Raw genomic sequence first — 16,596 nt, forward strand, 5'->3', positions numbered from 1 at the left:
TTTATTAGCAGCTGGATGAGGGAGCCTAACTGATAGTTATTCAATTCTTAGCATTGGGCTTAACCCATAAGCTGACATAATGTGTTAGCATAACACAAAATATTCTCCTGCTCTAATAGCTAATAAAACAATTACAGTAAAAACTAATTACTTTTATTCCTTACATGATGAACTATTTCATATTTGTTAGAACTCCCTGCACACTACTAATGGTGCCGGGAGGGATCCAAAATTAAATCTAAGAAAAATAGCATAAATTGAGAATACATAGGTGATTGTTTTGAGTTTTTCAAAGTGTGTATTCATAATGCAACTACTTAAGTAGAAAGCTGCATTTACAAAGTAAATCCCACCATTTGGAAAATGCGTTAAAATATTTGGAGAACACACAGTGCTGTGAGCGTACATTTCTAAAATGATTTATGCTTCACTCATACATGACAGACAAAATGTGTGATGTCACAATTCGGTTGATTTTAAATAGTCAAATGAAAACCATTAATGATATTTAGACTAACAGTGATTACTAGTATTTGATGAAATACCTGGTAACTTTAAAACTCTTAAAGAAAATATGAACAAAGCATTCCTAGTTCAACTAAACACTTCTTTTTAAATATAAGTGTAAAACATATACTAATGAAAGGAAGATCTTCTTAAAACTTTAGTGCTTCTGCCTCTAAGAGTAATCTAGAGATCCTGTGACAGTTCTGAGTCAAGTTCAGGCACTAATTGAAAGGAAAATTTACACCCAAAGTCAATCAGCCACATTTAAAATGACAATCTTCTGTAGACCATCAAAAGGAAGTTAAAAAACTGTCCATAAAGGTGTCAAATTACTAAAACGATCTGAATTTTCTCACTGCCAGATTAGAGCATTTTGGTTGTTTATGCTTAATTACTTTAACCAAAATGTTATTTGCAGTAGTTCAAACTATAAGGTGTTTACAGGCAGCATATGTGCTTTGTTGAAGCATCTACTTATACAACTGATGTAATCAGAAGAATCTTGTCTACCTCTTAATGTAATCTTGTAATTGGCAACATTGCTACCTGACAAAATCTATTCATATTCTCTCCAGTTTTAATAACTCAAGTGACACCTAAGAAATTATTCTTTGATCTTTCAATAAACTAAGCCTGTGAAGACAGAGGAGGGTCAAAGAGGTTAAACTGGCATTGATTATTTAAGACACATTCATCATTTATTTAACAATCTCCCTCATCACAAGAACTATTGTGTTTACAGGCCCTTGCTGAGATACTCTGAATTTACTTTTTTTTTTTTCTTTTTTTTTGCGGTACGCGGGCCTCTCACTGCTGTGGCCTCTCCCGTTGCGGAGCACAGGCTCCGGACGCGCAGGCTCAGCGGCCACGGCTCACGGGCCCAGCCGCTCCGCGGCACGTGGGATCTTCCCGGACCGGGGCACGAACCCGTGTCCCCTGCATTGGCAGGTGGACTCTCAACCACTGTGCCACCAGGGAAGCCCTGAATTTACTTTTAAATAATTCTTGCCATGTGCATTAGAAATCAGAGCACACTGTACTCTAACGTAAGTTTCAAGTCTCCTGATAAATCTGTTACAGGCTAGAAGTTGTTTATTGTACAAACCTTTGAACTTATTCACTGTAGTGGATATTTGGAAATTTCTTTTAATAGTTTTCATTATAATTAGTATCTTCTGGGGATTCTATTTCCTTTCTTAAGCAAAATGTGTAGTAACAGCTGTCTTCCCAAGGAAATTATATTAATAGATACTTGTAGTCCCTTATATACTGACATTCGTATCACTGAAACATGATCCATAATGATCTGTAAAGAACAATTTGTGGCGAATATTGAGTTTTAGAAAAAAAATGAGACAAAAAAATCATCCATAATGTGCATGATTTCTACAAGATTTCTCATTTTTTCTGATAAATACTATTGCAAATTACAAATAAATATAGCATACAGTTGGTATATATATATTTGTGAAAAATTAAAATGTCAAATTATATTTCCTGAGAAAATGTGAGCAAAATGTTATAAGTCAAAGGATGATTCTTATTGAATATAAGAATGTAAAAATTGAATTATAGATATTGAAAAGTATAGAAAATATATTTCAGTCATGAAAAAAGTTACACTATTGATGAATGATATTCCAAGTAGTCACACAATTTATCACATTTAAAATGCTTTACTTATTTCTGTTTTGTTTATTTAAAGTATTTCCCTCCCCAGTTTTTTCAATACAAATTGCCCTAAAATCTATTACAACACTTACATCTGGTTACTGGCATAGGGCTCTAGATGCATATTTTTGGTAATTAATTTGCTGATTCTGATGACTGTCCTACAATATATCACCAGGAAGTATAAAGTATGAAATCTTTAGAACATATCATTCTATGTTAATGACTACCCAAATCATATCAGAAACTTGTACAAGGTGATCCTTTAAGGACTCACTACCAAAAAATTATTACTCTTTAACCAGTAAAATACATTAAGCTCTCACTGTCAGATAGGAAAAGAAGCTACGAATGATGAACAATTAACTATGATCATGGCTTTTTAAATTTTTATTTACATGTCTGGAGAACTAAATAGCATTGATATAAGAAATTTTGTAAAAACAAGAGAAGTATGGGTCATAGATATGCATTAAAATGCATAGGAAATTGCTAGTAGCTACAACTTAGCTACCTCCCCTATTGAATTACTGTGGTAAAATCCATTTGATCTTAATAAAAACCATTTATTTAAAAAATATTAAGCATTAATATCATTTAAATAACATATAGCACTGGTATTCAAGAAATATTATAGTCAGAATATTGATATCTAGAATATTTAGGTATCTAGAATAAACATTAAATGAATGTAAGAGAATAACACAAAAGAAAAGCATAGCTTTTAATGTTTTTTTAAATTAAAAAATAATGTACATAAATATCTGAAAACAATTTTTTCTGGAATTGAAAACTTTGGTTTATATCCTCATAGAGACAGCTTTATGTTAAATATGTTAATATACTTTGAAAGGCAACACAATGGTAACATCATATTTATGTTATAAACACAAGGACATGCAGATAGACATACATTTTATCATTATACCCCTTCATCAAACTTAAAATTCTCTCTCTTCTACTAATACTTGTCAATAAAGTGGTGAAAATAATACATTTTTTTTTTTAAACGAAGAGATTTCTCACAAATGTTAGATACAAGATACAGAAGATAATTCCCTTATGTTTCCATCAAAAGGAAATTTAAAGTCATGAACTTAGGCAACGTGAAAATTTCATTGCTTTATTTAAGATAGGTATTTGAATCAAAGTTGTCCAAAATCATTTAGTGTTACTAGAAGCCATCTTGTATTAAAACATGCTTTATAATCCTATTTTGACAGTTCAACAAGTATTTCACACTGAGAAAATGCTAACTTTCAATTAAATTACTTTCTGCAACCTGCACCAAAGCCCAAAAGCTAAAATAGTATTGTAAATTTCTCTGCAAACCTGTGTTTCCTTTTATGTGCCAGAATGTAAAAACGATATGCTTGGCCCTTAGTGATTGCAAACATAATAACTTTATCAAACAGTTAATAAGTTAGTACTCTCTTCAAAATAAATTGTCCTAGTATTCTAATATGTCTCTTCCACATGTCTGCAAATTCACTAATTCAAAAGACTGTATTAGAGTTGTTAAAGAAATTAATAAGACACTGGTACGCTAGTCGGTGCCTGTAATTATCTTTTTCAGTCCCAGAAGGTATTTGGGGATTATTTAAGAGCAAAAGATGAATGGGGAACCACTAAATCCTATTAAATCAACGCATGGGCACAGCAGCAGCAGAAGTAAATAAGCTGTGGAGGTCTGAATACCAATAAAAAAGATAAAAATGGTTTTATATAGCTACTTACATCATAGCCTAGAAGTTCAGTTTGTGTGGATTTATCTACTCTTGAAGCAAAAGCCTTCTGTAAATGCTGAACTTTGTCCTGCAAAAAAAAAAAAAAAAAAAAAGCAAAACCAAAAACACATTGTTGGTGAGTCATGTGCTTCTACACTAATATTCCCCACTAATTAAAATTTGGTTACTGTACAATTAATGATTCTTTGTGTGCATACTTCATTCTGGCGGTGCTTTACTTATCAGCTTAAACATTTAGACCTTTAGATTTCAGGTCATAATGACTCCATCTTTGGCATCTTTTCTTTTAGTACAGGAACCACTGAGTCAGGATCATGGTTGAATGCTAGAGACATGATTTGCTTAAATGTGAGATCAAATGATTATACAATGTGAGATCAAATGATTATACTGTTTTTTGTTAGCTGTTGTGTTTTGTTTGGTTTGGTAAATTAAATTGATAGGATTTTACGGATCTCCTTTCAGAGCATTTACATTTAAAATCCAAAACATTTTCAATAAATACCATCCAGCGTATTCCATTTAGTATGTTTATATTTTTTTATCTTTATTTTTTTGCTTCTTAATTGTTTCCTTCTGGAATCTACGCATTTAGAAGTCTGTTGTTTAAGGGATCTGACATGACTCCAATCCTGTTATAACTAAGGGACATAATGCATGGAGGATGTCTGGGATTTCATAATTCAAATGCAAATGTACTAATTCTGATTAACTAATGTGACTGGGCCTCTGGCTGGGGTCCTCCTCTTATTACTAAATGTAACACTTAAAAGGAGATCGTGAGCATAATTATGGTAATGTGTTTATTGTGTGTCTGGCACAGCTGGGAGTGCTGTACTCATATGACCACATCTCATCTTGGGAGTTTTACTACTATTACCACCCATTTTGAAGGAGAACAATACAGTTTACAAAGTTTAAGTAACTTAAGTTTCCCAAGAAGTTCACGTGATTACACTAGATTCTGTTTTTGCCTTAAGTTGCTTTAAAGGAGAATTTGTTTCCCTTACTTGGTCAATAAAATAGTTGTATAATATTTTAAAGATAAAAACTGATTTAACTCATCATTTAACTTCTTCGAGGGAGAGACAGTAGTCATCACAAACCTCACTACCAACATACAAAACTTGTTTCCTCTCCTCCCCTCTGCCACCCCTCCCTTCCCCTCTCTGTTCACCCTCTCTTTGCTTTAAATTCCTCCTGAGATACGCAAGTTATCCAAGCTGTTTAACAAAGTACATACATAATTTAGGTAAACATAATTTGACACTGAAATGTATAAAAGAAATATTTTATGAACTATTAATGTCCCAACCTTCTAACTTCCCTATTATAAAACTTCTATACTGCTATTCAGACAAAAATGAAAATGGAGACTAGATAACTCAAGAAGATGTAATGTGAAAAGGGAAGGTTTTAATTGTTTGAAAAGGATAAGTGAAAATGTGGCCACATTTTCCAAAATAAATTTAAAGCAAGAAATAACAAGTTGTGTTTATTTAGACTTCTTTTGGAACTGGGAAGAGAGAAAAAGGTAGTAGCAGGTAAAGGAACAAATAACATTTGCTCTCAGTGAATGGTTGTTTACAAAAATTTTTGAAATGGGTTGGAGTCCCAAGTATTAGAAAAATAAGTTATAAATCTGTAGGTATATAAATGTTTGTATATGAATCAGAAACTACACTCTAATGCATACAGTGGGAAAGAATAGATAGCAAATACTCCCATTATGCTTTCCCCACATTTTTTATTTTCAAGGGCTTCCACTCTGAAGATAGGAGTTGAAAAGGATTGGTAAACTCTGGTTCATTGGCCTGAGTTTTAAGACTAAGGAAATTTAAATCAAGATAAATGAAAAACTCGAAAAGCTTCATTAACCAAAAGCCTAATAAAAGCAAAACAAATAAACCCTAAATAAAGAATAGCTATCTTCAGAGGTTTTAAAAGAAAAAAGCACAGACATTTCTAATGAAAAATTCACTGCTACTCCCTTTTGCAGGCATTTCCACAACAAATATACCATATTTGAATTATTTATTATGTATACACTTGTATGCCATATTCAAATGTGGAGAGTAAATTAAATGTTTCCAATTGACTTAGGTGTACAAAATTAAGAATTAAATAATTCAGTGTAAGTTTATTTTATTTAGTAGGAAGAACATTTATGAAACTTTATGACAATTTCTATAACAGAGTTAAATAAAGACTATATATAGTTGTTGGGAGATAAGTCTTAATACGTCTTTTGAATTTCTGAAAGACAGATGGAAATATATGGATCGACAAAGTTAATACATAATAACAAGAGTATTATAGATAATAAAATAGAAAATATACAACAAAAATAACTATTACTAGATGATGGAACTGCAGATAATTTTTATTTCTTATGTAAGAAATGAATATATACTAATTACCTATATATATTTATATATATAATAGAGAAATAGAAACAAATCATTATATTTTCATTTCCACACTGATTTGACACAATAAACATTTTGATTAAAATTGACTTATTTCAGTATAGAGAAATAGACATTTCACCTTTCTGATGCAAATGTATTTGCACACCTTAATTCATCTATAATTTTTATTAAATGAACATTATGGGTGTTGTTCAAGGTACAGGGAACTGAAGGGGGGAAAAAATAGCTTCTTTTATTTAAAAAAAAAAAACTTCCAGTGTGGAAAGATAGAGAAATCAAAGACAATTAGTACTCAATATATAAGGTAAAGGTACTATAGAGAAGCTGGAGATATGTGTATGTGTTGGAGACGAAACATAGGAGAGTTAAATAACTAGAATGCAGAAGCTACTGACGTCCCAACTAAGATGAGAAACATGAATTATTATTAGCCACTTGGAGTGGAAGGGATAGGGGTATTTCTCAGGCAATGACATTTGCAAATATTTCAAAGTCAGAGAGACCCTGACAAAGATATGCATAAACAGCTACTAGTTCAAACTTGCCTAAGGAAAGACAATGAAAGGGACAATAGTGCGAAATAAGACCAGAGTGGTAAATCAAGTCCATGCCACAAAGGATAGACTTCTACATCAAAGGATTTTAGAGTTACCTTAATTTTTGAAATATTATTTTACAGTGAAAGGCCATAAGAATATTTTAACTAAATTACAACAGAACTTATTTAAATACTTCTTTTCACCTTGTATAAAAGACAAAATTAGAAGGAAGCAACCTGGAAAAGAGGAACAATTGAAGTACATGAAACTTTATTTTTCTGGACCATCAATAAACTTACACATACATGTGATTTAAGTGGCTTTCTTTCAGTATTTTCCTATGTAAGCAAACATTGCAATACCTTCTTCTAATCCCTCTCAGACAGATAGAAGAGTATTAAAACAACTCAACTTTTGGTAGATACACTTTATAAATAATTCTATACCCCAAACAAAATATCTAATTGCTTAAATTTTCCTTTCCAAGCAATGACAATATCAGTAATTCTTAACAAAACACACCTTTTTTCTTATTTCAGATTCATAAAACGTGTGCTTAGAATTAACAAAAAGAAAAATAACTAGCATATTCTGTGGAAAAATGTAACCAAGATGGGATGAAAAAGAGGAATTTCATTATTTATATTTGCTGTTTTTACACTGCTGGCCAATCTGACTTTTGAATATGTGGAAGATGTGAATTTTACATAATACTGCTATATGAATTAAAAAATATATAATGATTTTTCTCTCTAAATTTCCAAATAATTTCATCTGACATTAAGAGTAATATAACATCTGTATAATAAAAGCCTGCTACCATAAATGAGTGCATATAAACCAAAACATGCATAGTTTACAAACTTACTAAGAGTAGTTACTTATATTCACATTTCCCTCTACCTCTGTAATCTTTACCACTACAACTATAACTAACAATAATAGATGTCATTAACAGAATATAGTTATATGCCAGGCACTGTACCAAGTAATTTATATGAATCCTCTCAAGAATGCACTATGTCTGTTTTTGTCCCTTTTCAAAAGCACAGGAAACTGGCACTTAGGAAGTTGAAATCAGTTGCTAAAGGTCACACAGGCTATTAAGTGAAACAGGCAAGTTGGAAAACTTTATCTGTCTCCAAACCCAGGTGTACTTTCTATAAAGATATTCTGACTCTGGAAAAGCTTACAAGTGGTACTGCTGCTCCCATTTCATATATGCAAGGACACATACGAAATGCATAGTTTCTATACAGCTAGTATGATAATAAAACTGCTCTTGGTGTTCATCCTGCCTATATTCTCTTATGAATTCTACTAAGTAATTCTGCTTTACTGTGAAAACAATTTAAGTACACTTAAGATTTATCAGTTTATTTCCTGTAAGAACTACAATCCCATAAAATATCCATTACTATAACCGGCAAAGCATTTTGGAGCATGAGTCAGGAATAAAATGATAAAGTTAATACAGAGTTATAACATAAAATTGAAAGATGTAAAAAAGCAAACTGAAATAAAAACTAAATGTTGAAAGGCATGAAATCCTTTAACAATAGGATCAGTTCAAGCAGAGTAATCTAAAAGTACCTTCTGCTTAAGCTGTTGGAATCATTTCTGGTGCGTGGGTGTGTTTTATGTGCTGTTCAGTCACAGAAACTGCCTCTACAATATATGTTGTCAATATAAAAAGGCTAGTTCCTAATTTCTTAAATTTAAATTTCATTAATCATACATACATATCTATTAAATGCCTGATCAAAGATATAATATAACATAATATAATAACAATGTCATATCACATCAAAGTATCACTTGATAAGGATTAAGACTTAAAAGGAAGTATATTTTAAATTGTCAAATTTTCTGAGCAGAAAAGGGATTGAGAGAACTAAAGCTAGTCTCTTACATTCTTGAGTCTGATAAACTGTGGAAATGTATTTCCAAATAATTAAAGTTCATGCTGTTGTAATCATTTAATCATTTAAGTGTACATGTCTATAAAACCATCTAAAGCTGGCAATCATGTGTATTTCACTGCTATATGTACCTTTCTGTGTATTTCACTGATATATGTACATTTTTGTACTTTCATGTGTGCACATGCAAGCACATGTCATTGAGGAAGGACTGAGGAGGAGGAAATGTGGTTTTTAAAAAAAGACAAAATAATCACAAAGCCAGTAAAACTGGCTTTTAAAATAAAGCCTCAAGTGACTAAGGAGCTTAAGGGAACTGGAAGTTATTTATTTTTATTTTAGAATTTATTTGTATTTATTTGCATTATTAGATACCATATTGATTAACAAAAAATTATAAATATTTTAAACTCTACCATTTTATTAATCTATGTCATTTACCTTAGATATGAAAATCTATTACTTCCTAGAGCTTTTAAAAAACTACAAATGTCAAATGAAGTGCAGTAAACAAGCTGAAAAGAAAATATTAAATAATCCTAAGAAATAACTTATTTTAAATTATTTTAATTACCTATAAAGAAGTTTGTGAGATTCAAGACAAAAAGCAGATAATTTTTTAATAAATAGAACAGGCCTACTTGCAGTAGTTAGATTTATAATCTATAACAAGAGGAAACATACCCTTGAGGGTACAGACAAGATGGTGGAGTAGAGGGACTTGAGCTCACTTCCTCTCACCCAAACACCGAAATCACAACTAACTACTGAAAAACCATCAACAAAAAAGACATGAATCTACCAAAATAGATATTCTACATCCAAAGACAAAGAAGAAGCCACGATCTAACAGTGGCAGAGGTGCTTTCGTGATATAATCAAATCCTATACCCCCTGGGCGGGCAACCCAGGAACTGGAAAATAATTATATTGCAGAGGTTCTCCCACAGGAGTGAGAATTCTAAGCCCCACATCAGGCTCTCCAGTCTGGGGGTCTGGCATTGGGAGGAGGAGCCCCCAGAGCATTTGGCTTTGAAGGCCAGTGGGCCTGAGTGCAGGAGCTCCAGAAGGCTGGGGGAAACAGAAAATCCACTCTTGGAGGGTGCACACAAGGTTTCACGTGCACTGGGACCCAGGGCAAAGCAGTGACTCCATAGGACCTGGGCCAAACCTACCTGCAGGGCTTGAAGGGTCTCCTGAGGAGGTGAAGGTCGACTGCCACTCACCATGAGGGCAAGGACACTGGTGGCAGAGGTCCCACTGAATATTCATTGGCATGAACTCTCCTGGAGGTCACCATTTTGGCACTGAGACCTGGCCTCACCCAACAGTCTGCAGGCTCCAGTGCTGGTATGCCTGAGGCCAAACAATCAACAGGGTGGGAACACAGCTTCACCCTTCAGCAGACAGGCTGCCTAAATTTGTCCTGATCCCACAGCTGCCTCAAACATACCCCTTGACATAGCTGTACCCACCAGAGGGATAAGATCCAGGTCCACCCACCATTGGGCAGGCAACAGTTCCTCCCACCAGGAAGCCTGCACAAGCCCCTGGACCAACCTCACCCACCAGGGGGCAGACAACAAAAGTGAGAGGAGCTACAATCCTGCAGCCTGAGGAATGGAGGCCACAAACAGAGAAAGTTTGACAAAACGACATGGCAGAAAAATACATTCCAGACGAAGGAAAAAGATAAACTCTCACAAGAACAATGAAGTAAAGTAGAGATAGGCAATCTTCCTGAAAAAGAATTCAGAGTAATGATAGTAAAGATATTCCCAGATTTCAGATAAAGACTGGAGGCACAGTCCAAGAAGATACATGAAATGTTTAACAAAGAGCTAGAAGATTTAAAGAACAAACAGAGATGAACAATACAATAACTGAAATGAAGAACACAGTAGAAGGAATCAATAGTAGAAATGAGGCAGAAGAACAAATAAGTGAGCTGGAAGATAGATTGGTGGAAATCACTGCTTTATTCTGCAGAACACAATAAAGAAAAAAGAATGAAAAGAAATGAGGGCAGTCTATGAGCCTCTGGGACAATATTAAACTTACCAACATTCACATTATTGGGGTCCTAAAGGATAAGAGAGAAAGGGGTTGGGAAAATATTTGAAGAGATTAATAGGAAAAAACTTCCCTATATGGGAAAGGAAACATACAATCAGGCCTAGGAAGCTCAGAGAGTCCCATACAGGATGAACCCAAGGAGGAACATGCTGAGACACATATTAATCAAACTGAAAAAAATTAAACACAAGGATAAAATATTAAAAGCAACAAGAGAAAAGCAAAAACTAGCATACAAGGGAATCCCCATAAGGTTATCAGCTGATTTTTCAGCAGAAACTTGGCAGGCCAGAAGGGAGTGGTACAATATATTTAAATGGATGAAAGGAAAAACCTACAACCAAGAATACTCTACCCAGCAAGGCTCTAGTTCAGATTTGACAGAGAAATCAAAACACTTTACAGACAAGCCAAAGCTAAGAGAATCAGCACCACCAAACCAGCTTTACAACAATTGCTAAAGGAAATTCTCTAGATGGAAAAAAAAAAGGCCACAACTAGAAACAAGAAGATTACAAATAGGAAAGCTCACCAGTAAAGGTAAACATACAATAAAGGTAGAACATCCACAAAGAAATATAATATCAAAACCAGCAATTGTGAGGAGAGTAAAAATACAGGATACTGAAAATGCATTTGAAATTACGAGACCAGAAACTTAAAACAATTTTGTGTATATATACAGACTGCTATATCAAAACCTCATGGGAACCACAAACCCAAAATCTACAATAGATAAACACACAAAAAAGAAAAAGCAATCCGAACACAACACTAAAGATAGTCATCAAATCACAAGAGGACAAAAGAGGAAGGGAAGACCTACAAAAACAAAGCCAAAACAATTAATAAAATAGTAATAAGAACATACATATCAATAATTAACTTAAATGTAAATGGATTAAATGCTCCAACCAAAAGACAGAGACCAGCTGAATGGATACAAAAGACCCGTATATATGCTGTCTACAAGAGACTCACTTCAGACCTACAGACACATACAGACTGAAAGTGAGGGGATGGAAAAGGGTATTCCATGCAAATGGAAATCAAGAGAAAGCTGGAGTAGGATTACTCATATACGACAAAAAAAACTTTAAAGACAGTAAAAAGAGACAAGGAAGGACACTACATAATGATCAAGGGATCAACCCAAGAAGAAGATATAACAATTGTAAATATGTATGCACCCAACATAGGAGCACCTCAATATATAAGGCAATGCTAATAGTGATAAAAGAAGAAACTGACAGTAACACAATAATAGTAGGGGACTTTAACACCCTACTTACATCAATGGACAGATTATCCAGATAGAAAATGAATAAAAAAACACAGGACTTGAAGGACAGATTAGACCAGATGGACTTAACTGATATTTATAGAATTTTCCATCTGAAAGCAGAATACTTGGTAAATTTAAGAAAACTGAAATCATATCAAGCATCTTTTCTGACCACAGTGCTATAAGATTAGAAATCAATTACAGGAAAAAAACTGTAAAAAACAAAAACATGTGGAGGTTAAATAGTATGTTACTAAACAACCAATGGATGGATCACTGAAGAAATCCAGGAGGAAATCAAAAAATACCTAGAGACAAATGAAAAAGAAAGCATGAAGATCCAAAACCTACAGGATGCAGCAAAAGCAGTTCTAAGAGGGAAGTTTATATGAATAGACTCTTACCTCAGGAAACAAGAAAAATCTCAAATAACCTAACCTTATACCTAAACCAACTAGAGAAAGAAGAACAAACAAAATCCAAAGTTAGTAGAAGGAAAGAAATTATAAAGACCAGAGCAGAAATAAATGAACTAGAGATAAAGAAAACAATAGAAAAAAATCAATGTAACTAAAAGATGGTTCTTTGAAAAGATAAATAAAATTGATAAACCTTTAACCAGTCTCATCAAGAAAAAAAGGTTGAGGGCTCAAATCCATAAAATTAGAAATGAAAAAAGGAGAAGTTAAAACAGACAACACAGAAATACAAAGGAACGTAAGAGATTACTACAAGCAATTCTATGTCAATAAAATACACAACCATAGAAAGGTACAAATTCCCAAGATTGAACCAGGAAGAAAAAGAATATATGAACAGACCAATTGCCAGTACTGAAATTGAATCAGTGATTTAAAAACTCCCAAAAAAGAAAAGTCCAGGACCAAATGGCTTCACAGGCAAATTCTATCAAACATTTAGAGAAGAGTTAACACCTATCCTTCTCAAATTATTCCAAAAGATTGCAAAGGAAGGAACACTCCCAAACTCATTCTATGAGACCACCATCACTCTGATACCAAAACCAGATAAAGATACCACACATGCGCACACACACACAATTTTACATGCCAACATCACTGATAAACACAGATGCAAAAATCATGAACAAAATACTAGCAAACCAAATCCAACAATACATTAGAAGGATCATACACCATGATCAAGTGGGATTTATCCCAGGGATGCAAGGATTTTTCAATATCTGCAAACCAATCAATGTGATACATCAGATTAACAAACTGAAGAAAAAACATATGATCATCTCAATAGATCTAGAGAAAGCTTCTGATAAAATTCAACACCCATTTATGATAAAAAAAACTCTCCAGAAAGTGGGCATAGTGGGTATATAACTCAACATAATAAAAGCAATATATGACAAACCCACAGCTAACATCATACTCATTGGTGAAAAGCTGAAAGCATTCCCTCTGAGATCAGGAATAAGAGAAGGATGTTCACTCTCACCACTTTTATTCAACATAATTCTGGAAGTCCTAGCCACAGCAATCAGAGAAGAAAAAGAAATGAAAGGAATCCAAACTGGAAAAGAAGTAGTAAAGCTGTCATTGTTTGCAGATGACATGATACTATACATACTATACATAGAAAATCCCAAATATGCCACCAGAAAACTACTAGAGCTGGTCAATGAATTTGGTAAAGTTGCAGGATACAAAATTAATACACAGAAATCTGTTTTATTTCTATACACTAACAATGAAAGATCAGAAATAGAAATTAAGGAAACAATCTCATTAACCATCACATCAAAAAGAATAAAATAAAAAGGAATAAACCTACCTAAGGAGGCAAAAGAACTGTACTCCAAAAACTATAAGGAACTGATGAAAGAAACTGAAGATGACACAAACACATGGAAAGATAGAACATGTCCTTAGATTGGAAGAATCAATATTGTCAAAATGACTATACTACCCAAGGCAATCTACAGATTAAATGCAATCCCTATCAAATTACCAATGACATTTTTCACATAACTGGAACAAAAAAATATTAAAATTTGCATGGAAACACAAAAGATCCTGAATAGCTAAAGCAATCGAAAGAAAGAAGAACAGAGCTGGGGGAATCAGGCTCCCTGACTTCAGAGTATACTACAAAGATACAGTAATCAGAACAGTATGGTACCAGCACAAAAACAGAAATATACATTCAATGGAACAGGATAGAAAGCCCATAAATTCACACACATATGGTCAATTAATCTATGACAAAGGAGGCAAGAATATACAATGGAGAAAAGACAGTCTCTTCAATAAATGATGCTGGGAAAACTGAACAGCTATGTGTAAAAGGATGAAATTAGAGCATTCTCTAACACCATACAAAAAAATAAACTCAAAATGGATTAAAGACTTAAATGTAAGACAAGATACTATAAAACTCCTAAAGGAAAACATAGGCAGGACATGCTTTGACATAAATTCCAGCAATATCTTTTTGGATTCACCTCCTAATGAAAATAAAAACAAAAATAAATAAATGGGACCTAATTAATCTGAAAAGCTTTTGCACAGTAAAGGAAACCATAAGCAAAACATAAAGACAACCCACAGAATGGGAGAAAATATTTGCAAATGATGCAACTGACAAGGATTAATCTCCAAAATTTACAAACAGTACATGCACCTCAATATCAAATAAACAAACAATACAATTAAAAAATGGGTGGAAGATCTAAATAGGCATTTCTCCAAAGAAGAGATAGAGATGGCCTAAAAGCACATAGAGAAATGCTCATCATCTCGAATAATTAGAGAAATGCAAATTAAAACTACAATGAGGAATCACTTCACACTGGTCAGATTGGCCATCATCAAAAAGTCTACAAACAGTAAATGCTGGAGAGGGTGTGGAGAGAAGGGAACCCTCCTACACTGTTGGTGGGAATGTAAATTGATACAACCACTATGGAGAATGGTATGGGAGTTCCTTAAAATAACTAAAAATAGAACTACCATGTGATCCAGCAATCTGATTCCTGGGCACATATACAGAGAAAACCATAATTTGAAAATATCCATGCACCATGATGTTCACCGCAGCACTATTTACAATAGCAAAGACATGGAAGCAACCTAAATGTTCATCAACTGAGAAATGGACAAAGAAGACATGGTACACACACACACACACACACACTGTAATATTACTCAGCCATAAAAAGAATGAAGCAACATGGGTGGACCTAGGGATTATCATACTAAGTAAAGTAAGTCGGACAGAGAAAGACAAATATCATATGATATCACTTATATGTGGAATCTAAAAAAAATGATACAAATGAACTTCTTTATAAAACAAACAGACTCACAGACTTCAATAAAAAATTTACGGTTACCAAAGGGGAAAAGTAGGAAGGACGGATAAATTAGGAGGTTGGGATTAACATATACACACTACTATACATAAAATAGATAATCAACAAGGACCTACTGTACAGCATAGGGAACTCTACTCAATATTCTGTAATAACCTATACGGGAAAAGAATCTGAAATAAAATGGGTATATGTATATGTATAATTGAATCACTTTGCGGTACACCTGAAACTTACACAACATTGTAAATCAACTACTACAATATAAAATAAAAATTAAATTTAAGAAAAAATAAACATAGGGAAAAATGGAAATGTACTCTTATTAATAAAATTAACAGAGGTTGATATAAGAAATGTATGTAATAGTGATTATGATAGGGATAGAGTAGGATAATTATCAGTTTAGAAATCCTACTAGGGCACTAAGGACAGAAAGGGAATTTTAAGGGAGTTTGCGAAGCTGTTGTAAGCTAATGACCACTCAAGAAAAGAATACCATAACCTAGCAACAATCCACACTACCTTGAAGGAAGACCAGGTGCATTCAAGCACCAGACACACTCAAACCACAAATCCTGATAGTTGAAACACAAGACAATAGATATGGGTTCTGAACCTTGTAACATGAAGTCAGAAAGTTAATAGTGCTTGAAGAGTAGCATTTCTGCCTGTAGCCAAGACAGAAATATAGGTGAAAGTGGGAAGAAGAAAACTAGGTGAAATGGGACATTATACCAAAACCTGATCAACTACCATATTTTAGTATATGTTACCTCCGTTTTGCTAATATGCATATGATTTAAATAGCATCACCACAGTCCCAGTTACACCATATAAGACCAAAGGAGAACTAAGGGTTTAAGTCTTGATGTCTGCCCAAGAATGAGGAAGAAAGTAGTCTTCTCCCTGACCTACTTGTCCTTTGATTGTAAAAATGTAGCCCCCTTTGTCCTCAGGGCTGCTGTGCTCCCTTGCCAGCCCACTTCCATCTCTCACAAACATCCTATGCTAAGAAACTCACTCTTTGCCTGCCGCTTTGCCTCACACTGAATTCTTTCTGTGGTGAG

General features: G+C 33.6%; 1 protein-coding gene across 3 annotated transcripts in view; it reads right to left on the reverse strand.

The window, feature by feature from the left end:
- The window catches only part of CCSER1 (coiled-coil serine rich protein 1), a 721,106-nt gene that overhangs the window by 15,113 nt on the left and 689,397 nt on the right, over positions 1-16,596 (reverse strand). The window contains exon 9 of one of the 3 annotated variants that reach the window (XM_032632163.1): positions 3,916-3,993. The exons of 1 other annotated variant lie outside the window; for it this stretch is intronic. In XM_032632163.1, coding sequence (XP_032488054.1) covers positions 3,916-3,993 — 78 coding nt within the window. Of the gene's footprint in view, positions 1-756; positions 3,994-16,596 lie in introns of those variants that run through there. One more of the 3 variants, XM_032632162.1, reaches the window with a different exon arrangement.

The sequence above is a fragment of the Phocoena sinus genome, chromosome 5 (assembly GCF_008692025.1).
Source record: "Phocoena sinus isolate mPhoSin1 chromosome 5, mPhoSin1.pri, whole genome shotgun sequence".
Lineage (NCBI taxonomy): Eukaryota > Metazoa > Chordata > Mammalia > Artiodactyla > Phocoenidae > Phocoena > Phocoena sinus.